This window comes from Stigmatopora argus, chromosome 19, assembly GCF_051989625.1.
Source record: "Stigmatopora argus isolate UIUO_Sarg chromosome 19, RoL_Sarg_1.0, whole genome shotgun sequence".
Taxonomy (NCBI): Eukaryota; Metazoa; Chordata; class Actinopteri; order Syngnathiformes; family Syngnathidae; genus Stigmatopora; species Stigmatopora argus.
This window is the reverse complement of record NC_135405.1, coordinates 3,382,957-3,407,956: the sequence shown is the minus strand read 5'-3', so window position 1 is coordinate 3,407,956 and position 25,000 is coordinate 3,382,957. Positions and strand designations below refer to the sequence as shown.

At 40.4% G+C, this 25,000-nt stretch overlaps 3 protein-coding genes across 4 annotated transcripts in view; 1 reads left to right on the top strand and 2 right to left on the bottom strand.

Annotated features, from left to right (window-relative positions):
• The first annotated feature begins 410 nt into the window (after nucleotides 1–410).
• Nucleotides 411–19,357, top strand: slc60a2b (solute carrier family 60 member 2b). The gene is made up of 5 exons (XM_077587895.1): nucleotides 411–853; nucleotides 6,053–6,221; nucleotides 6,295–6,411; nucleotides 10,506–12,205; nucleotides 17,753–19,357. The coding sequence occupies exons 1-4, from the start codon at nucleotides 530–532 to the stop codon at nucleotides 11,813–11,815; spliced, it is 1,920 nt and encodes a 639-aa protein (XP_077444021.1). The 5' UTR covers nucleotides 411–529; the 3' UTR covers nucleotides 11,816–12,205; nucleotides 17,753–19,357.
• On the bottom strand, nucleotides 12,710–17,688 carry LOC144064970 (uncharacterized). Its single transcript, XM_077587894.1, has 4 exons — nucleotides 17,206–17,688; nucleotides 14,091–16,808; nucleotides 13,753–13,851; nucleotides 12,710–13,359 (listed from the first exon to the last, which is right to left on the bottom strand). The coding sequence occupies exons 2-4, from the start codon at nucleotides 16,803–16,805 to the stop codon at nucleotides 12,916–12,918; spliced, it is 3,258 nt and encodes a 1,085-aa protein (XP_077444020.1). The 5' UTR covers nucleotides 16,806–16,808; nucleotides 17,206–17,688; the 3' UTR covers nucleotides 12,710–12,915.
• rev3l (REV3 like, DNA directed polymerase zeta catalytic subunit) overlaps nucleotides 18,770–25,000 on the bottom strand; it is a 55,354-nt gene continuing 49,123 nt past the window's right edge. For both annotated transcript variants that reach the window (XM_077587892.1, XM_077587893.1), the window contains exons 27-32: nucleotides 24,066–24,180; nucleotides 23,837–23,974; nucleotides 23,568–23,758; nucleotides 20,743–20,989; nucleotides 19,653–19,862; nucleotides 18,770–19,581 (exon numbers count right to left, since the gene is read on the bottom strand). In XM_077587892.1, coding sequence (XP_077444018.1) covers nucleotides 19,441–19,581; nucleotides 19,653–19,862; nucleotides 20,743–20,989; nucleotides 23,568–23,758; nucleotides 23,837–23,974; nucleotides 24,066–24,180 — 1,042 coding nt within the window. In that variant the 3' untranslated portion in view covers nucleotides 18,770–19,440. The remainder of the gene's footprint in view (nucleotides 19,582–19,652; nucleotides 19,863–20,742; nucleotides 20,990–23,567; nucleotides 23,759–23,836; nucleotides 23,975–24,065; nucleotides 24,181–25,000) is intronic.

The window sequence follows — 25,000 nt, the reverse complement described above, 5'->3', positions numbered from 1 at the left end:
GAGGAAACCTTTCCACCAATCCACTGATTGTACTTGTAGAACACCAGATTGGTGAAAAGGTGTCCTCTTTATGGGTTGGAATGAAAACCCACACCCACTGCGGCCCTTTCTGGAATAGTTTGCCCACCCCTGGATTAATCCATCTCCTTGTGCCCTGCAATTGACTGGCAAACAATTCAGGCTGTTCCCCACCTGCTGCCAATGGTTGGCTGGGATAGGTTCCAGCACCCCCTTGACCCTTGTCCTTGTCAAGGTGGTAAGGAAAATGAATTACTGGCTCATAGTGGTTAAGGTTATTTTGAAAATGTTTCTAAATTCCCGAGCAGGTACAGGCTACAGACTCTTCTTACAATAGGCGATCTTTGCATAAGTTTCACCACAAGGCGGCGCCATGCCGTCACCTCTGAACCACCACACTGTTGACATGATGAAGGACGAGCCGGCAGCCTTTGAATGGACAGAGGCGGGGGGCTTTACCTGTGGAGTAAAGGGGGAAAACGACAACGAAGGGTTGCTTTTGATAGATTAAATGGCAAGTGACGACACCGTAGCCCTGATGTCAGTTTTGTCTTCGCCCGCTGCGCAAGCCGCCGCGGTGAAGAAGAAGCACGTTCGCTTTGCTAGCATGGACGACGACGACGAGCACGAGGAGCTGGAAGAGGACACATTGTTTGACAAAAGAAAAGATGCCGAGCGAAGCGGCCATAAGAGTGCACTGAAGGCGACCAAAAGGAGGACAAAACAAGGAAGCAGCGGGCGGGTGAAAGTGGTCGACGGGGGTCGAGGGGGCGGATACACGAGCTGTGGCCGCTGGATGGTCAGCTTCTCTCTCTGCGCATCCTTTTTGGGCCTGGTAAGACACCTGTTACGAAGAAAAAAATGACTTAAAGCTATATTGTAACTAAGTTACTAGTAGGCCTCTAAGTAACAAATGCTAACTACTCAACCTCTAATAACTTCAAGCAACGCTTCAGTATTTTACATAGTTGTTTGAGTTAATTGTCATCTCTTAATTTGTTGATAAATAGCTTCCAATCAACACATCTGAATCTCATATGTAGAGCTCAACAGATGTTTTCCAGACCGATAGCAATTATTAGTAGTTATTGGAGCTGATATTAATTTGCAATATGTGTAAAGAATTAATAATGCAAGCCCTGAACTTCATAGAACTTTATTAAATCACACGCACCTGCGCACACACATACACGTATACAGTAATCCCTCGATTATCGCGGCTTCAACTATCGCGACTTCACTACATTGCAGTTTTTTTCTGGGGAAAATTGCTTTTTGTAAGTTCATAAAAATGTGAAAATCCACACTGAAACTCGCAAGCGGAAGCCACTTCCCTGTCCTCCGCTTGCTACTAACTCAGCGGTGAAGTAAAAGAAAAAAAATAATTGTAAGTTCATAAAAATGTGAAAATCCACGCTGAAATTCACAAGCGGAAGCCACTTCCCTGTCCTCCGCTTGCTACTAGGACTCAGCAGTCAAGTAAAAAAAAGAAAATAAATTTATTTATTTATTTTAAATAGGGGTGACCCTACTTTGCATTTTTTCGTTTATCGTGGCCATGTCTGGTCTACTTTAACCGCAATAACTGAGGGATTACTGTACCATATTTTCTCACATATAAGCCGCAGCCTTAATATTTACTTAAAATCGCTGAATTTTACAATTTCTCACGTATAAGCCAACCCCTGATTCACAATTTTCACCTCCATATTCATGGTTTTAATAGGGAGTACAAATGTGTTACTTTGAAGGGAAAATCTTTAGAAAAATGATTACATGTGGTATTTCTGAGATACTTTATGAATCAAAAGCACATTATTAGGGTCAATATCATAAGGAAGTTAGTAATTCATCCAGTAATGGTTGTTTTCCTACTGCAATACAGAACATAACTAACAAATAATAAATGACATCTACTTGTGCAAAAGAGTATAGCAACGCTGTAAGTGTGCATATAAGATGTACCTTTGATTCAGTCATCATTTTTTTAGTTACAAATACGGCTTATGTTGGATTGGATTGGATAACTTTATCCACGGCAACGCACTCGTAACCGAACAAACAAATTTAAATTAACTTGGATTAATATATACAGACACACTGAAACATACGTTTAATGTAACTTTACACAAAATTGAATTCGTTTTCATTTTTTTGTTCTTCGGGTTGACTCCACCCGGACGTTCAGCGGGAGTTTTTAAAACGAACGCAATCCAATCAAGAGTTGTTTGTTTTTGCCTTCCCTTCAAAATATTTTGAAAATGACGCGCACAAATGTCCTCACAATACGATAATGCGCGACCACTTGACAGCCTGGCAGGGTGCCTCTTTTCTACAAAATCAGAAAACTCTTGCCACTTTGCTAGCATGTCTTTGATATCCTTTGTAGCCAGACTGCCCCCCCTCGTCCACCTACTCCTTGCTCGTATGTAGAGGTACCACTATAGTTACAAGTTAGACAATACAGTCGCAAAGGCCGCAGATCAACAAAGCAAAGCGAGAAAATACGGTATATATTTGTTGATATTCGAAAGAAATACTAAGTATCCAAATAAAAAAAATTTCATAAAATGTCAAAATGTACACTGAATCTCGCAAGTTGAAGACGGGACTGCAACTCAACAAAGCGCCGAAGAAGAAAAATGGAGGAAGACAAGAGACCACCACTCAATTCAGCGCCGGAGAAAAATGGCAGAAGACCAGAGACCACCACTCAATTCAGCGCCGGAGAAAATTGGCAGAAGACAGAGGACCGTCACTCAACTCAGAGGCGAACAAGAAAAATTGCGCCATAGAAGAAGAGGAATCCCGGACGGACGCAATTGGCATCCTCCAAAAATAGAGCTCAGACAAAATGGCCAGACCCCATAGGGGAGCGGAGCGGACATTGAATTTCCTCTTGGGAACACCGGGCAGACGCCGATCTGGGATTTATGCCTGAGTATGTTCATCATTCATCTGTAGAAAAGGCCGTGAAGCTAGCTAGGCTCTCAGACATGAGGATGGAGTCGTGCTTGAGAGCCACTCAACTGATGAGAATCTCGTCAAAATTATGAAAACGTGGAGTGAGGAAGAATAGGTCAACAATGACGACAATGTGGATGAAGAACGTGGTCCTGCTTAGAAAAATTGGCAAGAGATCTTCAATATGGCATGCAGTTGGCAATAAATGGTCTTGGAGATTGATGACAACATGGTGATTGCCATCGAATTTGGCAATTACACTTTTGTGTTTTTGCTGCTTTTCTGTCTTAATAATTTGATTTAATGATTCTTTATGATCCCATATACTTTGCTTTGCACTTTGTGCTTTTGCTTTGTTGTTCTGTGGCCTTTGCGACTCGGCCCCACCCGTCGCATGGCTTGGTTTCTTTCTATCTATTTATGTCTAAAATGCCTTTCCTGTATCTGCATTCTCACCCTCTTGCTACTGTGATAATGACATTTCCCGAATACGGGATGAATAAAGTTATCCAATCCATTCATTCATTATCTAAACCACCTATCCTCACAAGAGTTGTGGGGGGAGGGGGTGGGGGTGCTGGATCCTATCCCAGTTAACTATGACTGAATTGATGGCCAGCCAATCACATTGCGCTATGAGACGGGCAGACTTTACAGAACCATATTTGTACAAAAAAAAGAAAGAGCAGTCACAACTCCCCATCACAAGGTTCCTTGTTCTACGAAAAGTCCGAGTGAGACTCTTGCTTCAAGTTGAATGCCTCTTGAATCTGACGAAGAGGCATTACGAGGCATAATGAAATTTCCCGAATACGGGATGAATAAAGTTATCCAATCCAATCCAATTACCTGACTTGGAATAAAGCTCTCAATACTGTGCAGTAAATCTTCATTTTCATCATCTTTACTTGACATTCATCGTACTGCACAGGTCTCTCGTCATCTTTTTTGGGGGGGGGGGATTGAAATCAAACAGAGTTTTTGTCATTGTGAGTACAATACATAAATTATTTACACATTTTATACAGAAATTATATTTAAATATTGATACATTAAACAGATTGAATTGAGTTGAGGGGTCAGGCTTGAGTGATGAGCGTGTCTGCCTCACTGTTGTAGGATCCTGGGTTCAGATCCAGGTTTGTCCACCTTTCTGGAGTTTACATGTTCTCCCTAGGCCTGTGTGGGTTTCCTCCCACATTCCAAAGACATGCATGGTAGGCTGGTAGGACACAGTAAATTGCACCTTGGTATGAGTGTGAGCGTGAATAGTTATTTTCTCCCATGCCCCGCGATTAGCTGGCCATCAATTCAGGGTGTCCCCCACCTCATGCCCGAAGTCAGCTGGGATAGGCTCCAGCACCCCCTGCGACCCTAGTGAGGATAAAGCGGTTCAGAGAATGAATGAAAATTCAAGGGAAGACTTCATTCTACCGCATATTTATGAAGAAATAGTACATTTATTCAACAAGTTGAATCTTACCATCATCCAATCAACCAATAGCACCTTAGCAATCGACAGGTGGATTACAATCGACATATTGACCTAAAGTTTACATGGCCAAACCAAAACAAATGTGCTACCTCAATATTGTTGCATCCAAGTTATGTTGCACAGTTCTTTGAGTATTGAGTGTTTTTGAGGGTTAAAGGCGCTACGAGCACACGGAAGTCGACTGCCTCGCCACTCGTCTGGGATGTTTGAATGGATTTACCGTAATGCTCGGAATACGCCGGCAGGCTATGTTTAGGGAGAACGTCTGCTGGGTGGATCGCAATAAGTAGCGTGTCGGCAAGAAATGAAAGCAGTCAGTCCAGCGTTCAGGGTCATGCAAAAATTGGAATTTATTGCATAATCAAGGCGCATCGACTGATTGGGCGCCCTGTCTATTTTAGAGAAAATTTTAGACTTAAGTGTGCCCTATAGGTGTGAAAATATGGTAAGTCTGTATAGCATTAGCAAGGCCACAATTTTTTTCTTACTAGATTACACATCTAGGAACTCTGACTTTTAAACCAACTGTTAACTCCTTATTTCCCAAGGTTCCGTCCAGCAGAAGCCACTTGTTCTAAGACAAGAATTTATTACCCTGACGGAGGAGTCACTACTACTATCTTAGCCCTAGGCGTAATAGAATAACAAAGACTCTGCCTTGTAACCATCATTATACAAGTTGAAAACATGGTAAAGAGCTGTCTTTCTCTGATTGGTCAGCAGTCCATTTAGCTTGTGCCCGTCGTCCATGAGGCGTAGGGGATTTTGGATTTCCAGATGTGCTTTCTTCTGATAAGAGGAGGGAGCGTCGTTGATGCCTCTTGCTTCCTCCTCTGGGGTATCGTATTTTCACGACTATATGGCGCACCGCATTTAAAGGCGCAGTCTCAGTAGCAAGTGGTATTTCTGTATTTGACACACGCACACACAAGGTGCACCGCACTAATACACGCAGCCAGGCACGGCAAAACATACACCAGCTTAAACATACGGACACGCGCTAAAAACACGTTTTTAAAAAGGCAACGGAAGCAAAACTGAGTTTGGTTGTACTTTATTTAGCCATTTTACAATGTACTCACGTTTTTTGATCAATCATCACCCACAAATCCATCAAAGTCCTAATTTTCTGTGTCCGAATTGAACAATTGTGCAAATGATTCATCAAAAACGCCAGGTTCCCTCACTTCGTTGTCAGAGTCACTCACATTGCCATGCGGCTCCACAGAAATGATACCGGCTTTGGCAAAAGCTCAAACAACAGTACAAGCAATACTACTCTTTGTAGTATACACACGGCGCTCCGCATTATAAGGCGCCCTGTCTATTTTGGAGAAAATTTAAGACTTTTTAGTGCACCTTATAGTCGTGAAGATACGGTACTCTCTGAAACGGGGCCCATTGTGTTCCTTTATCTTCATCTGTTTTAAGCCTGCTCATGACAAACAGACACTGCACTTTTTACTGGATATATTTCATTGCTTCCTTTTTCAATATTAATATTGAAAAATCGGGTTTTAAAGATTTTTCCCCTCACACAACAAACGTTATTACTATAAATCTTGCCGTTTTTAGGGAATGGGCATTTCAGTTGTTGGACCTACTTTTGAGGACCTGGCTTTGAACGTAAAAACGGACATCAGCAATATCTCCTACATCTTTATTGGTCGATCTGCAGGCTACATTGGCGGGTCACTCTTAGGAGGCATCCTTTTTGACTGCATGAATCCAAATCTACTGCTCGGTAAGCACTCTACCATGTTGCTTATCAGTCTTTTACAATTTTTTTTAATTTGAAACACAATATCATCCTACAGGGTTTTCTATGATGATCACCGCTTGTGGAATGTGTGCTATCCCTTTCTGCAAACAAGCCCTGCTCCTCACCGGGTTTATGGTCAGCATTGGCATCTCTATGGGGATTCTGGATACAGGTATGATCATTGTTTGCCATCTTCTGCAAACCCCAATTCCAATCAAGTTTGGATGTCGTGCAAAATGAAAACAGAATATCATCATTTTCTTATTACATAAAAATGCATAAGCCATAGAGACATATTTTGAATGATATTTTTTAAATAATTCTCACGTTATACTAATATAATTTGTATGGTAAAGTAGATATGACAAAAAAAAATATCACGATAGAAAAAAAATTATCACGATAACTATCATGTCTGTTTTCTTTCAAATTTGAAACTTCAAACTGAGTAAGTAAATAAATTACTTTCTTCATTATTCAATTATGAAAGTAACTATTTAACTAACTTTATAAGAAAAGAGAATATAAAATATGATGTATTTTTGTTGTTCTGTTGTGCAATAAGAAATGACAACTCGCTCCTTACACTATGAAAAGTAAAGAATAAAAACTGCAGAAATTTGGACAGGCATCTTTATTTCTATAAATTTGCATTTAAACCAAAAGTTGCTGTGCAATATGAAATAAATAAAATAATCAACTAAAGACATCACCATTGGCAAACTGACTATTTTCAACCTGACAAAAAGAAAGTGTAAATATACCTAACATTCACAAAAAAATCGTGTTAAAAGTTGAATGAACTTTTTTTACTCAATGAACAATTTAAACCAAGATACCAAGTTTTACTTTTTTGCAATGTTTTCAGAACATTTTCATAAAATGGGGAAACACATTATTACAAGCTGTCCTCAAATGTGGACAGTTGGTTAAGGCATTTTCAATAAGGCTGGGATGCTCTTTGTGCGCAGGTATTTACGAGGCATTTAAAAAAGAAAGAAAGAAAACGCCAGGGAGAATTTACTTGGATCTTTTAATGGGTCGGCTCAGTGTTGTCCCGCATCTCATAATTGCTTATTTTGGCTGTGTTATTGTCCTTTTGCGTTCATGCTCCGTGGTAGCCGGTCTATTGCCAATGCTAATGCTAAAACCACATCCTCTTCTTCTCCTGAACGTTGATCTGAAACTAGCGCCCCCGTTCTTTGTGGTGGTCGCGTGGTGTAATTGCAGGTTAAAATTATCGAATTGTTATCGAAAGTTTTGAGTGCCTCGAGATAAGAAAAATATCCAAGTTACAAAAACGCCCAAAAAGTACATCCATTCCTTATCCGTTATTTTATTTTGAAAATGTTGTCGCGGATGCAATGATTCTCGCTTTAGAAGCTCACGCCACCATATACTGGGCTCTCATTGGCTGTCTCACAACAACCCTCCATTTTCTTTAACCCATTGTCTGCTTAAATTTCTTTATGCTTGGGGAAGCTGTGGCTGAGTGCCACGACCTGAACCGCAGCTTTTGGTGGGTGAAATTGTGTCGCGGGGACAAGCGATGGGCCGCATGGTCAGTCATACGGATGTTGACGAGTTAGTTGGTCGATGTGCACCAAAACGGATCTTGAGTCAATGCAACACTCGGCAATACGCAAGGAATTCAACTAGAAGGCAGCCGAGGAGGAAGCAGTCACCATTGCAACAGCGCAAATCAGAAAAAAAACGGGGGACAAACAAACTTTCCGACTTTGTGGAAAAACATCCGGAATGAACTCTCAACGGAGTGTGATTAAATGCAACGTTCGGCAATTCACGAGGAATTCAACGAGAAGGCAGCCAAGGAGGAAGCAGCCACCATCGCAACAGCACAAATCAGAAGAAAAAAAACGAGGGAGAAACAAACTTCTCAACTTTGTGGAAAAAACATCCTGAAAAGGTGTTCACGATTTTTGCCCACTTTGACGACGTTTGCATTTTAGAAACATTAAAAGTCGCCAAAGGCAATCGTCTTTGTATAGTTTTTTTTCTTCAAAATGTTCGTCAACCAGCACTGCAGAACCAGGTAAGAACCAGTAGTGACTTGTAGTAGACCAGTAGAAAAATGGGTGTAAAATTACATTTCAAAGAAATAATAAAACATTAATGCTTGTTGTTGATTAATGTTGTTGTTTGAATTCTTAAGGCTGTATATTTAATGTGTGTTCATGTTTGTGTGATATCTCTATGTTGCATCCCGGTAGCTTTCTCTTGTTCCCATGCGTTTCAACACGGGTAGATTTTGTGTATATACTTGTTATTCATTTTGTGACATTAATAAATAATTTTATGATCATTTTCTCTCATTTTTGTGTGTTTCTCACATCTTACAATATTGGGACATGTTGACCAATTTGAAAGGGTTTAGTTGGTACATGTGCGAGGACCGTGAAACGAATTAGAGAATTTACATATAAAATACACCGAGTTACGAAAAAAGTTCTAGAACCCAAAAAAAAATCGTAAGTAGAGGTATGACCATTTGAAAAAATGACAATGTATAGTAAGACTATTTTTCATTAAAAAAATGTAAGTAGACCATGAGTAGTAAAGCTTTTATTTGTTTAAAAAAGACTATTTAGTAAGGCTATTTTGTGTTTTAAAAAAATCCCCATTCATATCTTAAGGACGAAATAAAGTAATGTATACAGTGGTACCTTGAGATACGAGCTTAATGCGTTCCGGGACTGAGCTCGTATGTCGATTTACTTGTATCTCAAATCAACGTTTTCTATAGAAATGAACTAAAAACAAATTAATTTGTTCCAAATTTTGTTTACACAAAAAATGCAACACTCCGCCCAGTGCTCGTAGAGACATTTACATGAGGGAGTTGCGGCGAGATGATGTTCTCATAAGCAGCAGCTGTATGCCCGTATATCAAAATTTGTCTCGTATCTTAAGGTAAATATTTGCTTGAAATTTTACTCGTATCTCAAATTGCTCATATGTTGGGGCACTCCTATGTCGAGGTATTACTGTACTAGGTTTTGTTGCATGTGCGGTCGATTGGTCGCCGGTCTTTTGGTCGCCGGTCTTTTGGTCGCGGTCTTTTGGTCGCACCGACCGCAACAACAGGCGACCAAAAGACCGGTCGACCAAAAGACCGGCGACCAAAAGACCGACGACCAAAAGACCGGTGACAAAACAAGGTAAAACAACACGGTCTACGCATCAATAAAAGCCAACAATGGCCATGAGCAGTTTCACTGAGCCGACGTGTGAGTGTATAAGAGTTTGTATGTACATGCGTTGTCCCTTTAAGAAGCTACGTCAGTCAGGGTCTTAACAAGTTCTTCAACAAAAAACAATAAAAGTCCGGGAAATTTGGAGCTTTTCTTTAGCCTAATAATTACTAGGGCATTAAGTATGACTAAATAGTCATTTGCAGTTTGTATTTAGGGAATTTGAGCAACGATTTAAGTGGTAATTATCACTTACATTCCGGGCGACCAATCGACCGTGTACCGTTTTGTTGCTGTGAGTAGGGCCTTTCTTTGAGGTATGGTAAGGTGTGTGTTAAAAAAAAAAAGACCATATATATTGTAAGGCATTTTTTATTTGTTAAAAAATGACAATTTATGGTAAGATTTATTTTATTATTATTTTTAAATGGTAAGTAGACCATATGTAGTAAAGCTTTTACTTGTTAAAACAAGAACATGTTTAGTAAGGCTATTTTCTGTTAAAAAAAAATCAATTTTTTTATCTTAAGGAAAAAGTAAAGTTAAAATTTTACAATACAATAACACGAGCACAGCAAGTGAACACAAAAAAAGTTAAGAGGCTGCAACTTCACATAAAATTGTTTCAATGGATAATGAGCAGAATCTGGACACAGTCTAAAAATGTTACTTTTCTTCAAATAAATGAAGAAAATTTGCTTTAACTCCACGAAGGACTGCTAAAACAAAATAAATGAAAATTTGGCATTTTACGAAATATTTATTGAGATTAATTAGCCCCATGGCAACCAAAACTTTTTTTAAACGCAACAAGTGTTCCAGTGCAATAATGAGAACAAGAAAAGCTTTTTTGTTGGTACTTCACATCTGTATGTAACACAAAAATAAATAATTGAATTTAACTTATGCACAATATCTTCAAAAACCACCACGCTCGTTCAATTGCGGTAGGGTTTTGTTGCTATGAGTAGGACCTTTCTTTGAGGTGATGCCAAAGTTGTTGTTCTTTTGGTAACGTGCGAGTAAATGAATAAGACTTTGTTTCATGTGGCAGGTGGGAACGTCCTCATACTGAATACGTGGGGAGCTCAGGCTGGACCTCACATGCAGGCTCTCCACTTCAGCTTTGCGGCTGGTGCCTTTGTGTCACCAATCATAGCCAAACTTCTGTTTGGGCACAATACCTCCGGCCGCCACGGCCTGGACATCGTACCCAAAAATGCTACGTACTCCCCCGTCGCGTGGCCTATCGCAACCGACGAACACACTCTCATGGAGTTCATCAAATCCAGCAGCGACAACCTCAAATCCATGTCGGCTTATATTATCATCGGCTTGTTTGTCCTATTCACGTCTTTTCCCTTCTTCATTCTCTCTGTTCGCGGCAACACGTCCCACGACGAATCCCGCAGTTTATCTACGAAGCAGCCTGCAGCCAGACACCACACGGCACTCGTCGTCCTGCTCTTTTTCTTCTTCTTTGCCTACGTCGGTGCCGAAGTAGCTTACGGCTCCTTCATTTTCACCTTCGCCAAGGATTACGCTCAGATGAATCAGGCCCAAGCGGCCGGGCTCAATTCGTTATTCTGGGCCACGTTTGCCGCCTGTCGGGGCCTGGCAATCTTCTTCGCTTCCTGCATGTACCCGGGTACGATGATACTGGTGAGCCTGGTTGGTACCACGTTGTCCTCACTTTTCCTCGTCCTCTTCAGCAAGGATAAAATCATGCTGTGGTTGTGTACCGCTCTATACGGCGCTTCCATGTCCTCCACCTTCCCCAGTGGGATTTCCTGGTTGGAGCAGTACACCGCCGTGACGGGGCGTTCTGCAGCAGTGTTTGTCGTGGGCGCCGCTCTGGGAGAAATGGTGTTACCCGCTCTCCTCGGGTTCCTACTGGGGAAAATTCACGGACACCCCTTGCTCATGTACCTGGCGCTGACCAGCGCTACCTTCACCGCAATCATTTTCCCAGTCATGTACAAGTTAGCTTCCGTATCCGTGGGTCCCTTAAGGAAACGACACGGGATCGGGCAGCTCAATTCTGACGATAGCGAATACCGACAGGCACTGTTAGATTCCGGAGAGATCGACGAGGAGGACGAGGATGAGGAGAATGAGGCGGATCTTTGGAACGATGCAGACTTTGAAGTCATTGAAATGGACGATGCTGCAAGTCTGATCAGTTCACCTGGTAAAGAGGCTTTTCTGTCGGATATTGATAACGATGGTGGCTCATCGGCGGCGTCCGGCGCTCAGCTGACGGAACCTGCAAAATGTTCCTTGTCATCAGACAGCATCTCCTTAGTCGGAGAGTCACCCAAACGCAAACTGCTGCTCTTCCCTGACAGAGACAAGAGAGACTGAAAGTTCTTGTTCCTTCCCAGCTAGGATTTGGCCAGAGAATGTAACTGCTATCTGATGATTTAAAGGGACAGACACCACTTCAAATTTACCTTAATGTGGAAAAGAGTAAAGTATATCACAATATAAACTTTTGGGAATGCAACCGTCGCCCACATGACCCAAAATGTGATGTCCATGTATATGTGGTCACTAGCTCTTGATAAAGGGGCTATTAAAAACTACAGCAATTCACTTTAAAATGATAGCATAACATATTTTGGACACAAGTCCATTTAAAAATAATAATGAAATGAAATCCCAATTATGACCCTACGCAGAAAAAAAATGTACAAACTGATGTCACACATAATGAGAAATGGATTTTTGCAGTCTATTACATCATGTATATGGGTCATTTTCACATAATTCAGCAAATAACGGTAAAGACACTTTCAGAAAATGAATAATTTACAAAATGCAATTCAAGCATTCTGATTATCTCTAATTAGCAACACTAGCACTGCCTGGAAATATCTTAGCTGGAACTTTAATGAAAACATAATTAATTAAAATTTAAAAAATATGGATTGGTCTTTCCCGTTATTCCAAAAACGGTAAAGACCAAGCATAACGGAAAAGACAGTATGGTGAAACTTCAGTCTATGTCAGGGAAAAACTAAGACCTTTATGTGTTTTGTTGTGGGTATCAGTAGTGTGGAAAAGGCCATTAAGAACTAGTGGCAATTATATAAAGTACTCTTAGTTGCAATTTCAGTAAAATGATGGTAACAGTGTACCCCAGCCCTTATATTGGGATATCTGCCGGGGAAACTTTGAAGTCAAATTCAATAAAAAAAATTTGTTTTTTTTTTTCTTTTTTCTTAAAGCCCTGCAAAAATAAAATATACACATTGATTAATATCTGTAAACTTTATTGTAATACAACTCGAACACATATATACGGTCTTACGGAAGAAATTGTAAATACAGATTTACTGTCAACAACATGAAATTGTCTTAAAGCCTAAACATCTTAAGCTAATACTGACAAATGATAAAGAAGTTGCCAATATAATCAAAGTTAGCAATGATCAAATGATAGGATACTTGAGTGCACAATCTTAACAGTTGTAGTTCCCTAGGTCTACATCAAAAACATGCTGCTTTCCAGTGCGTGAGGTTCCTCCTGTTGTTGTAGGAGGTGGCAATCTCATAACAATATTGTCTATGTGTATGTCATCCAAGTCATCCATTTCAGGATACACAAACAAAGGTTTTTTCATAACACTGGACTTGCGACGCATAAATTGCACCAGAGCTTCATCATCTTCATCAAAGTTTTGAATGATCTTTCCCACAAAATGTTGAACGGACTTTTTCCCGCAATACTTCACAAGAACAAAATCACCTAACTTCAGATTTGTGGTACTGACTTCATCTTCGATAGGAAAGATTTCAGTAGATTCTTCCAGGCTGTCATAATCAGAGAGTGCTGCCTTATTAGCGAAGGGCCTGATCTGGACAGGTGACAAATGTTCTCTGTCACAAGATACTGATGCTCCATGCTGAAAGAAAGCACAAATCATTATATATTATTATATTCACGTCAAATTGGTACAGTATTGACAAGAGACAAGGTGATTGAATTAAGCTGTTACATATATAAATAGGGAGTGAGATTAAATTAAAGTAAATGGCTGCTTGATGAATAATAGCACTGACATCTTTTCTTCGTCATGTAAGACTGTTGTTCCAAACAACTCTTTTATAACATTCAATTTTGTCCATCTTCACGTAATGGTCTATAATGTTAAATCAATGTCACAGCACCATCTCTGTTTGATAAAGTCAACATTTTCAGCAATTTTACCACCCTGACTTTAACTGTGCAAGAGCAGAAGGGTAAGAACCTCAAACATTCAGCAAAATGCATGCACAATTTAAAAACCAGAGCCAACCTCATTAGCTGGCTGATCCTTTTGGCGAGCTGGCTGGTCCTCAAGGATGTCTTGTCGGTCCTGGGTATCTGTAAGGGCAGCAACTTGGTAGGTCAGGTCCTGAAAAACAGATTGATTCTCATAGCAATGACATGTTCTTGGCAAACAAATGGTACTACTGTAGGCATAATCCAAATTGTTTCTGTATCTAACAGACAGTTTAATAATGTTTATGGTACTGTACTGTAATTTCTCTTCTACTGTTAAAGCTTGTGAACAAAGTCCCACTTGTGGTTAATAAAGTATATTGTTATCATTAAATGTAACAATTTTAACATTGTTCATGTGAAAAGCAGTACCTTTGGTCTGTCATCAAGAGTCCTTGGTGGTAAGCTCTGGGAGGTGGCCGGCTGGTCCTGAACAACATCATGAGGTGGCGAGTCTGGGTAGCAAGCTATGCTTGTCTCGTCATCACTGCCATTCCATTCACTTTGCTCATCATCACTTCGCTCAACTCCGTCGTCGCTGTCACTTTCCTCACTTGACTCCGTCAGAGGTTCTTTTCCATTGCTCCCACGTCCTTGTTGACAGGCCTTTGTCATCAAAGCATTCCAAGATTTCCAATATGCATATTCTTGTCTTTCAGTAACACTCAGAATTGATAGATCCATATGTACAACGTCATATCCATTTTCCAATCTCCTTTGAAATAATTGTAATTGCTTCTCTGTCAGTTTGGCTTCTAGTGCTTCCAATGCCAAGTTTTCTTTTTTTCTCTGTGTTGTGCCAACTCTCTTGTTCATTTTGGTTTTCTCTGCATTGGTTACTGCAGGTTTGTAAATTTTCTTGGTTTCTGTGTCTGGTTCTTTCACTTGGAGCCTTCGTAGTGGAGGGTGACATTCACAGTCTGTCTTGCAGAAGCAAGACAGCTTTCTATGCAGCAGCACACCTTTTCGAGGTACAATCACTTGGTGGATCAACATTGTGCCTTGTATGGTTTCGCCCTGTAAATTTTGTACTATGTTATCTACGTCATTAATGTCTTTTGTGTTGACTTCAATGATTTTCACTTCAGATCTCTTCATGTTGTTCAGGAGGTCAGTGCAACTGAGGATGTCAGTCCCGCTGGCAACTAGCCTATCTGCAACTCTCTTTATTGCCGCACCAATTCCATCAGCTGGGCCCTTCCCATGGGATGTCTCCAGGAAGTTCCAAGTTACCCTTTCAAAGTGGTACTTACTGAAGGGGAGGAGACACATCAGCTGCAAGTTCGTTTTGTTTTTGTACTGGCTAGTTGGCCCATCAGAAACTACATGAAGCACCTTGACCCCCTTACTTCTGAGATCACTGAGGACCGGGTCAAGATGGGCCCACACAGAAGAGGCATTATGTCTACAATCGTGACTGATAGTACAATAACATTGGATATATTTTGTACCATCCTCCTTGGCCAACGTGGCATGAGCGGTGTGCAAAGTTATTTGTCTCCTGCTTCCCCCAAAATGCATGGCCTGGATTTCTGTAGTTGCTTTACACCCATAATTTTCTGAAAAATCAATCTGGAGGACACATGCATCTGCAGACAACCTGGATTTTACTAGTCTGAGCTCCTTGTACTGGTGAATGATACGATATTGGTGCCCCATAAGAGCCACAAGGTCTTTCTCAAGGTCATCACAGAGTTTCGCAATGGTGACAGATTTTTCTTTCTTCTGGATGACAACAACATCAATTGGCCCATTATTTGTCATTCTGGTCTCTACTCCCTTCTCCCATTCGTGGTATAACACTTGCTCCTTTGATTGCCTTATGTCATCAGTTCCATCCCTGTAGATCTTTTTGATGTATTTCTTGCAGACAGCACAGTTTCTAAACATACAATCATGCCTCTCTACAGAGCAGGTTGCAGCTGAGAGTAAGTCACTGGGGTTACGGGACGTAAGTAGTCCAATGTTGTGCAATTTTAATGCTTTCAACTCAAAATTTGCATGCTGCTTGCACTTGACTGTGTCTCTTCCGGTCACATCTGGGTGCACACAATAAAACGGTTTCCGTCTGGTGAACCCCACATAACTAAGCTTCAAATCTGGGTTTTGAGCCTTGAACTTGACATACAAATTTTGCAAAGTGTCATTGAGATATCTCTTCTGCCTTTTGTCTTTATGCACTGTCTTGGTGTCTTTTTTGCCAGCTGCAGGGGTACTATTGATGTCCTCGAGGAAAAATTTCTTGACATGCCCAGACACAGTTTTACTGTAGTCATAATTTCGTGTCTGACGGGAGTGCTGCAAGAGGGATTTACAGTTGACATTTCTAGTTATACCATGCCTGGTCAGCTGCAAATCATCTTTCGCCTTGTTGATCAATCTGTACTTTTGTAGAATGGGACCAACAACTGCAGCGTGTATAGCCTTTCTTTCATTTTGTCGCTTTTTGCTGGCTAGTACCTTTGCTTTGAGATCATCTTTGATAGCATAGCAGAATGTTAGCTCCTTCCTTATCCTGTTGTTATTCCCGCTGGAAAGGAGGGAATATGCCTTCGATGCTGGAGAATCGCTGATCACGTTAACACTCAACTGCTGAGCATTCTGCATTCTGCTGATCTTTCTTTTCAATTTCCGTATTTCAGTTTGATATTGCTTGATCTGAGCATTATTCTTGGTAATTGTTCTGTATGCTTTGCGGTCCCGGGCTTGCGTCTTTCTCCTGCCAGCTTTCTTTTGTGTTGATGGTTGCGATGGTCCTGGTTGTGGTTCACCAAATTCATCAGCATCTGGGCTAGGTGGGGGAGTGCTTGGCAGATCCTCTTCCAGTTGTTGGAATTTCTTGCTCCTTTGCTTTCGTTGGTTGAGCTTCCATTTTCTTCTCAGTTGCCTTTGCTCCCTCTCTGAAAGCTTGTGAATATTTGGAATCTTTCCTTGTGCCTTTCTTTTCTGATATCGTTCCCTTTCTTTCTCTAAATATTTGTGATAGGCTCCAGGGTCATTTTTAATCTTCTCCCTGCATTTGCGCATCGCTGCAGCATTAGATTTTTTCGCAGGTGGCTTACCGCCTTTTTTCTTAAATGGATTCATGTTCTGGAAATTTTACAAATCAAAGCAGGAATTAGTATACACATAAACATAGCATAACATGTTAGCGTCATCTCTACATATCTGTTGTATATTTAAAAATATGTATTTCATCTCTACATATCTATTGTATACACCTTTTCTACTTAGTCTTTCCCGTTATATGATACGTCTTTCCCGTTATAACGGTAAAGACAAAATTTATTAACGGTAAAGACACAACATTCCACCTCAGCCTTTGACATTGGTAGATGGTATTTCTTGGCACTCAGTAAATGATAGTGTTCTGCATGCATACACCATGCCCAGTTCATTAAAAAGCAAAGTAATTATGTTCACCAAGTTTTTAGGACATCGGTAAAGACATGGAATTGTTACGACATTTCACAGGTATGGTCCTTACCTTGGTTTTAGTTTCATTCTCATGGCTTCTGCTTAGCTGGCGTTGACAATATGGCTGACAACATCCTGGTACTTCTCCCACACCAGCCACCTGGTGTATTTACTGTGAATTTTTTGGTGTATTTCTCATGTGATAACGGTAAAGACACACTAACTGATATGAAAGGTACATCAGTAAAACTGTTTGCAGTTGCAATTCTTTTGCATTTTTCTCAAAGACAACTTGAGTGAAAATACTATTGAAACAAATCTAAACAACACATTCTAAATAGAGACAAACAAATAAATCATAACCCGACTTTTCATTCCTATAAACTGTGACACTAGATTCTGGACATCTAACGGAGTGGACAAATTCAACATAAACTGGCTCTCAATGTATTTGTGTCTCAAATAGATTTCTCTTAAAATTGGTGCCAAATGTAGTATAATATGTGGCAAACAAAGCAGTAGTAATTAATTTTTATAACTTTGTAACACATAAAGGGAAAGTCCAGGGCCATATCTTTACCGTTATTTGCTGAATTATGTGAAAATGACCCATATAGGCTTTTTATTCTCTTGTTGCTATGTGACCGTTCGGTCATTGTGATGACATGCACGCGCTAGCGGGCCCCAGAAAGTTATAGACATGATCATCATTTCTGGTTTTGATGTCACAACCAGAATTGCTGAAAAAAGTGGGCATTTTCTGATGCATCCATTGTTTTTGAGTGCTATTCATTTAATTTTGACATGTCACCATTTCATAGCATTCATTCATAATTGTGAAATTTATTCACTTTCCTGCAGCTAACTCAAACTTTACCTATTATAGCAGTGGTCCCCAAACTATTCCAGAAAGGGCCGCAGTGGGTGCAGGTTTTCGTTCCAACCGGTAAGAGGAAACCTTTCCACCAATCTGGTATCCTAGAAGTGCAATCAGTGGATTGCAGTCAGGTGCTTCTTTTTTCAGCAGAAACCTCATTGGTTAAACTGTTTGTGCTGGATCGGTTGGAACAAAAACCTGCACCCACATCGGCCCTCCAGGACCGGTTTGGAGACCTCTGTATTATAGGGTAATTCCATTTTTGATAAACATGAGCCCATAGAAACCCGTTTTGGGTCATGTAGATCAAAATCTTCAATTTTGGTTGCAAATGTGGTCTGAATGACCCAAAATTGTGATGTCCAAATAAGTAGATTCCAATTATCATTATTTTTCATTAATAATAATTCATGTATTTTTTATATTATTTTTCTGGAAAAAAGTGTAATATATAGACATTAAAAATAACTTTTTTTTAAAACTGGTTGGTGGAATGTTTTAGTGCCGTTGCACATCTGAGGCTGGCAGTCAATCATCTCCACTAGGCAACCCAGTCTAAAATGTAATTGACATCAAGCTCCGTCAATGGCAGCCGAGTGAAATGACCAAAATAAGTTTTATGCTGCAATTTTTTTTTTACACTTTCTGTAAATCATTGTGGGCTAAAATGTGTATTATCACTGTGATTCATCTTTTCAGATTAGAAAACCATTTCAATACATTATATCAATTCCGAGCCACAACAATATCCCTTAAATGAAAAGAAAATGAAACAACTTTTATTTTTTTTTCTTTCACATTTTTACAAACCACAGATTCAAATCTTGAAATGTGATGACAGCATAGTTCAAAACGTACACGAAACCAGCAATGCACAAATAATACACACAAGTTATCAAAACACAGTATTGCAACAGTCCCAGGTTTAAAAAATGACCAAATTTCACACTGGATGAGCATTAAGCTCAAACAGTCATGAATACAATCATGGTAAAAATGACACCCCTCAATAGAATGCGCAAAAAACGGCATTCACAGCTAGAAATGCAATTGGCTTGATGCTGATCCATTTATTTACATTATGTAGTAATCTCAAGTCCAATTCACGTTAATGTTGACAATGATGTGATGCTGCTACAGCGTACACAAGACTCGCTAACCAGATGAGTACCTTTCATTTATTAGGTTTTGGGTTTTTTTTGGAGCCCGAGTCTGGCCGCAGCAGAAAAATAAGCATGAAAAGACATACACGTGCCCTATGAGGGAGGCTGAGGCAGACAATACTTGTATAACAAATACTTTTCGTTAATAAAACACAATGACAACCCAACAGGGTTCAGGTGAAGCACAGTTGAAATGTTTTGAACCCAACGGTGAGATGGCGGAGCTCGTTAGCACCATGTGGGGAGCCGTGACATCATGTGGCGATTAGAAGTCGTCGAGCAGCTGTCGGAGGTACGGTGCCTTGGAAAGCTGCCTGCTCACTCGATTCAGCTTATAGAGGACGGGACAATCGAGGGACACACATGGAACGTGGCGATCCATGCAGCCGGTGCAGTTCTTGCAGATCTGTACAACAAACAGACACAAAAAAGTAAGCATTACTTTTGTCGTGATACCCTGCGACACTACGCTTTGACCTTGAGAAGCTCTTCCTGATCTGTCTCCAGCTGCCTTATATTCTGGTGGAGGGTGACGGCAACACGCTGGGGTGAGGCGCGGCATCGCGCGCACACTCCCAGCTGGGTGAGCTGGTCACACACGGGGCAATGGAGCGTGGTAAAGTACTGGGAAATGGTACCTTTCCTGGCCGCACCCTCGCCGCCAGAGAAGCTGGATGCCTTCTGGATCTGCAAAAGAGAGCTTATTAGCAGGTAACACATATACACATGAATATACATATACATACACATATATATATAAATACATATTTATATATGTGTATATACAGTGGGGCAAATAAGTAGGATAACCTGCACAATTGGTGGTTGACTATATGTGTATATATATATATATATATATATATATATATATATATATATATATATATATATATATATATATATATATATATATATATATATATACACACACACACATACGAGCGGACGCGAGAGGCTGCTCATAAGAACATCATGGGCACTGTCTCTCTCTCCCCGCAACTCCTTCGTGTAATGTCTCTGGTCGCAACTCCCTCTTTGTGATGTCTCTGCGAGCACTGGGCGCAGTGTTGCGTTTTTTCCCGTTTGTCAATGCAAATGGCGAGGCAATCGTTAATACGAGAGTTATATGTACTACTCGTTGGCATGTGGTCGTGCGTTATCCTATTGTGAGGACATTTGTGTGCATAATTTTCGGAATATTTTGAAGGGAATACAAAAGCAAACTACCATCGATAGGGTGCATCTGAAAGTCAGGGTGGAGGCGGGGCAAAGAGAGCCAACCCGGCCGGGAGAAGAAAAGTATAAAAATGTCAAACAAAATTAGAATTACGTTTAGTGTAAAGTTAGATTAATCTTATTTTTGAGTGTCTGCATCGTAATCCAAGTTCATTTAAATTTGTTTATGTTATCTTACAAGCGTTGTCGTGCACCAGCAGGGGCATGTGTGTTCAATCATTGAATAGCAGCTTGTCAATGCACCAAGCACCACTTTGGAGACTCCCTCCTTGGTTGTGGTCAACGTTAACCCATTTCAAACCATCGATGGGAACAGACGTCAAATGCTCACCCTGGGAAGCTCCTCGTACCAGCTGAACACGTCAACGCCAATCAACTGAAATATGCGGCCCAGCGGAGGCAGGATCTGCTTGGTGATGTAATAGGTGGCGTTGAGACGGAGGCTGGGATCCTGCAACACTTCAGCGGGGCGACGGACCAGCTGGATGAGGGGCAACCCTGGTGAGCCGTACACCACCACGTACGGCACACGTTCACCTACGCGAGGCTCCAAGCGACGGTCGTACGACATCATCCGCCTGCGGGATGAGAAGCGAACACTCACAAATCGACGATTCAATCTCTTAATCATTTGACATAATTCAAATAGACGACATCAGGCCTGCCACGTCATTTTGAGTGAAATCATGCGTCTCACAGATAACATTTTCATACAATTTTTGTAGTCCTAAAAGAAAGTGAGGTCTACCATAATCACAAACTATTTCCTGCCCCCCCTCATCAATTGGTTAATATGAAGTGTAATTAGAGTATAAAAAAAACTAAAATGAAAACAAACTTTTATAAAAAGGAAAACTTTGTCTCCCTTACTGTGCCCTAACTATGAGCGCCTTTAAATCTGGGCTTAAAACGCTATAGTCTAGCGCAGCATAATCATAAATTTGGAGCCACGGACAGGTTACGAAGGCTCAATATATATCCCTTTTGTTGGGTTTATTCTGGGATGTTACTATATGTTCATTAAGCATTTTATAGGTAATGAAGTTATAATTTAATTTGGGCTATATTTTAAGTAATCACCGAGCGAGCTCAAGGTCACTCTCCAGGGCAGCTGGCTCCAGCTTGTTGACGTAACACCTCAACGTATCCTCGGCTCCAAGGACTGTTTACTGGGAGATACACCTCGACCCTTTACCCAGATGCAAGTTTGCAATGAAGATCTTTGAAGGACTCTTAAATTAATTGGACTTGGATTCCGGAGCAGATGGCGATAATCGAATACCTGATATGCGATTATTGTTGCAGTTGTTTTTGACCTCGATGGTGTTATTTGGTTAGCTTATGCACTTATGCAATTGTTTGAATCAGATTACCTTAGATGTTTTGAATTATGCGCGACTAAAGGGACAGAGGAGGATGCCGCTCTTCAGAATCCTCTTGAACGAAGACGAGTTGGGAGTGATTTTCCTTGCAAGTTGTAGCCAGAGTATGTTAATGATGTCTCCCTTTTTTGATTAAAGTGTATTAATAATAAACCTATCCCTTTAAAAAGGTCTCACCATTTAAAAAGGAACAAATGATTTCTGAAAAAAATTGCCAATAGAATTGGGGTCCGTGTTAAGCCATTGGCTTTCATTGACGGCACTGGATGTCCAATCCATGTTGACTTGGAGAGACGATTAAATGATTGTGCCCTGAAACCACAGCATATACAGCCAGTCTTTCCAGATTTGTGGGCATTTAAAGGTAATTTTTTACTTTATAGGGCATTTACAGTTCACTTCCTGTTGGTTTTGACTGACTTTCTATCCATCCACTGGCTTTCCTGTTTCATTTTCTGTTCAGTAACCCAAAATTGACAGGAAATGCCGAATAAATGATCCCAGTTCAATAGGAAGTGACCCAAAAATGCCCCAAAATCAATTGAATGTAAATTTGCTGTCACCCTTCCACTTTAAATGGACTAGTGATCAACTCATTTCAATTCACATGAGAAGGATGAAAAAAGCTTTCTTTATCCATCTGTTGTATTTAATTAATTATTTTTATTGTACAATTTCAATATTTATTGATCTGTGTGAGTAGGTTTGGGCAAAATTCAATCCGTATTGATATCGTATCATGATAACTATCTTTTTTTCTTTCAAATTTGAAACTTCAAACTTCTGTGAATAAGTAAATAAATTACTTTCCTTGTTATTCAATTGTGAAAGTAACTATTACCTCACTTTAAAAGAAAAAGAATATAAAATATGATTATTGTAAAAAGTATTTTTGTTGTTCTGTTGTGCAATAAAGATAAAACAACTCCATCATTACACTATGAAAAGTAATGATTAATAAATCCTGCAGAAATTTTGGCTGGGGTGTTTATTTTTATAAATTTGCCTTGAAACCAAATGGTTTAAGGAAATTATTAATAAGGCTGCTCTTTGTGCACCGGTATTTAAGAGGCATTAAAAAAAGAAAAAAATGACAGGGAGACTTCACCTGGTTGTTTTATGGGCAGGCTCGGTGTTGTCCTGCATCTCATTTTGTCTGTCAGTTTGGTTTCAAGCTCTGTGTTAGCCGCTCTATTGCTAAGCATGCTAAAAAGAGCAGTTTGTTCTACCATCTTTGTCTACTGAACGTTGGTCTGGAACTAGCGTCCACATCGCATCAGCGCCCCCGTTCTTTGTGGTTTCTGGGTGGTCTAATTGCATTAATTGATCAAATTTTATCGAAAGTTTATTATTATTGTCAACAAAAGTAATTTAACGATAATTATTATTAATCACCCAGTTCTACATGTATTGATGATAATGGGAGATAATCGTTATTGTGAGCCTTGCATCGTACTGTGGAGGTCCTCAAGAGTTTTCCAACCCGTACGTATGATTTATCCTTTGACTTAAAACTAAAAAAGAATGAACCTTACACGGCTATCACAAACTTCAATTGCTTTCGCTCTTATAAACCAGGTTGCTAGGAAACAGCCTTGTCTACTGTACATGTGCTGCCAGACAACGAGCATCAGGAGGATTGAGTGCAAATGTACCAGACAACAAGTTCTTTTCGCTCAAACATAATTTTGTTGGTTTCAGACAGAAAACAACAGTTTTCACTTCCTAGCACAAATACAAAATGTCTGTTCTCCGGAAGTGGACCCTCAAATACCTTGTGAGCTCCAGCGCAGGGACGCAGGCTCCGGGCCGGTAAGACGACCCGCCTCTGTATTCCTTCGCAAAAGTGAGCTCCTGGACGCTGGCCCTACCTTCAAGGACCTTCACGCACTGACGCTGAACAAACACCTTCACCTGGCTGATGTCCCGTGTCTCAAAAAGAAGCTTTATGGAGCGTTCCAAAATCTGAGGAGGACGCACATTTTGAAAGATTAGTTTTGATGCGGTAGAGGAAGAAAGGCGTACAAACAGTTTGCCTGTTACCTTGGAAACAGCAGGGCAGTTATCACGGCGCACCGTCTCAATACCTTTGGCATCAAACACAGGCTCCTTTTGGTCGAGGCTTTCGTACATGAAACCCACATAACGCTTTTTTGTCTGAAGAACGCAAGGCAGATACACCTGAGAGACAAACAAGCAGTTCAATTGTCAATCTAAGTAGACAGGGAAGAGTGGTGAAATACAATCGTATTGGGTCTTTATTTCCAGTGACCTTCTCAAATTTGAGCTTGACTGGCTTTGGGTTGGTTGCGGTCACTGCCTCGGCAATCTCGTTGCCAATCTTGAAGGCTTGCTCTTTGGTGGCTCCTTTCAACAAAACGAACATGCTGCAAAACAGGAAAAGTCATGTGAAAAGACTGCTGGGGTTAGGCATGGACCAAAATCAGATTTGGACATTTGACCAAAAAATATCTCATCTAAAAATATTCAGTACATTTCTCTGAAATTGTCTGAATAATTTAACCAGCAACATTTGGAGCTTTTATTCAGAAATTGTAAATTTGACAGCTCATTGCTCAGCTCATGAAATCAGCTGAATAAATCTTGGCTGTCAGCGATTATGAATGAGAACCTAATTCGAGGGCTCGACTGCCTTGTTGCTCCTGTTATTACTTGCATCTTCACTATTTTCTTTTTAAAAAAGTCTAGAATTGTTCATGATCCATGTTTTTTGCAATGTTTTACTTTCTAAACAATGCAAAAATGAACAGAAAATCAGCAAACATGGAAACTCTAATGAGAGTGATGTCGAATGTTGGGCACTTTTCGCTGGCAAATATAAATCTAACTTTACAACTTCATTCATAACAGCTGAAATCTACAAACAAACGACTGTTACCGTTCTCTGATTCCATTCTTTGTCGAAAAGACAGGAGAAGAAACTCACAAAAGATAAGATTTCTCCGGGGCAAATACATTCTCGTAGATGGCTTCAAGACTCCAACAGGGGATTAAACTGCCCATTCACCTACTCGTAAATACATGCGCTCTCACATGCCATCTAGGCGCAAGAACGCTGCACTCCCAAGCATATGGTACAACACTGCTTGAAGGCTGTCGTTTAGCTCACTCATTTGTCAGAATTGCACCAATTGATAAATTAGTGCGGGTGACTCAGGGTGCTCGGACGATTCGCCGAAAGACGTT

Coding starts and splice junctions, on each gene's coding strand:
- LOC144064970 (XM_077587894.1), bottom strand. CDS start 16,805: ATGAATCCATTTAAGAAAAAAGGCGGTAAGCCACCTGCGAAAAAATCT. Junction 13,852..14,090: donor CTCTTGATGACAGACCAAAG/GTACTGCTTTTC, acceptor TCTGTTTTTCAG/GACCTGACCTACCAAGTTGC. Junction 13,360..13,752: donor AGGATCAGCCAGCTAATGAG/GTTGGCTCTGGT, acceptor GCTTTCTTTCAG/CATGGAGCATCAGTATCTTG.
- slc60a2b (XM_077587895.1), top strand. CDS start 530: ATGGCAAGTGACGACACCGTAGCCCTGATGTCAGTTTTGTCTTCGCCC. Junction 6,222..6,294: donor GAATCCAAATCTACTGCTCG/GTAAGCACTCTA, acceptor ATCATCCTACAG/GGTTTTCTATGATGATCACC. Junction 6,412..10,505: donor TATGGGGATTCTGGATACAG/GTATGATCATTG, acceptor TTCATGTGGCAG/GTGGGAACGTCCTCATACTG.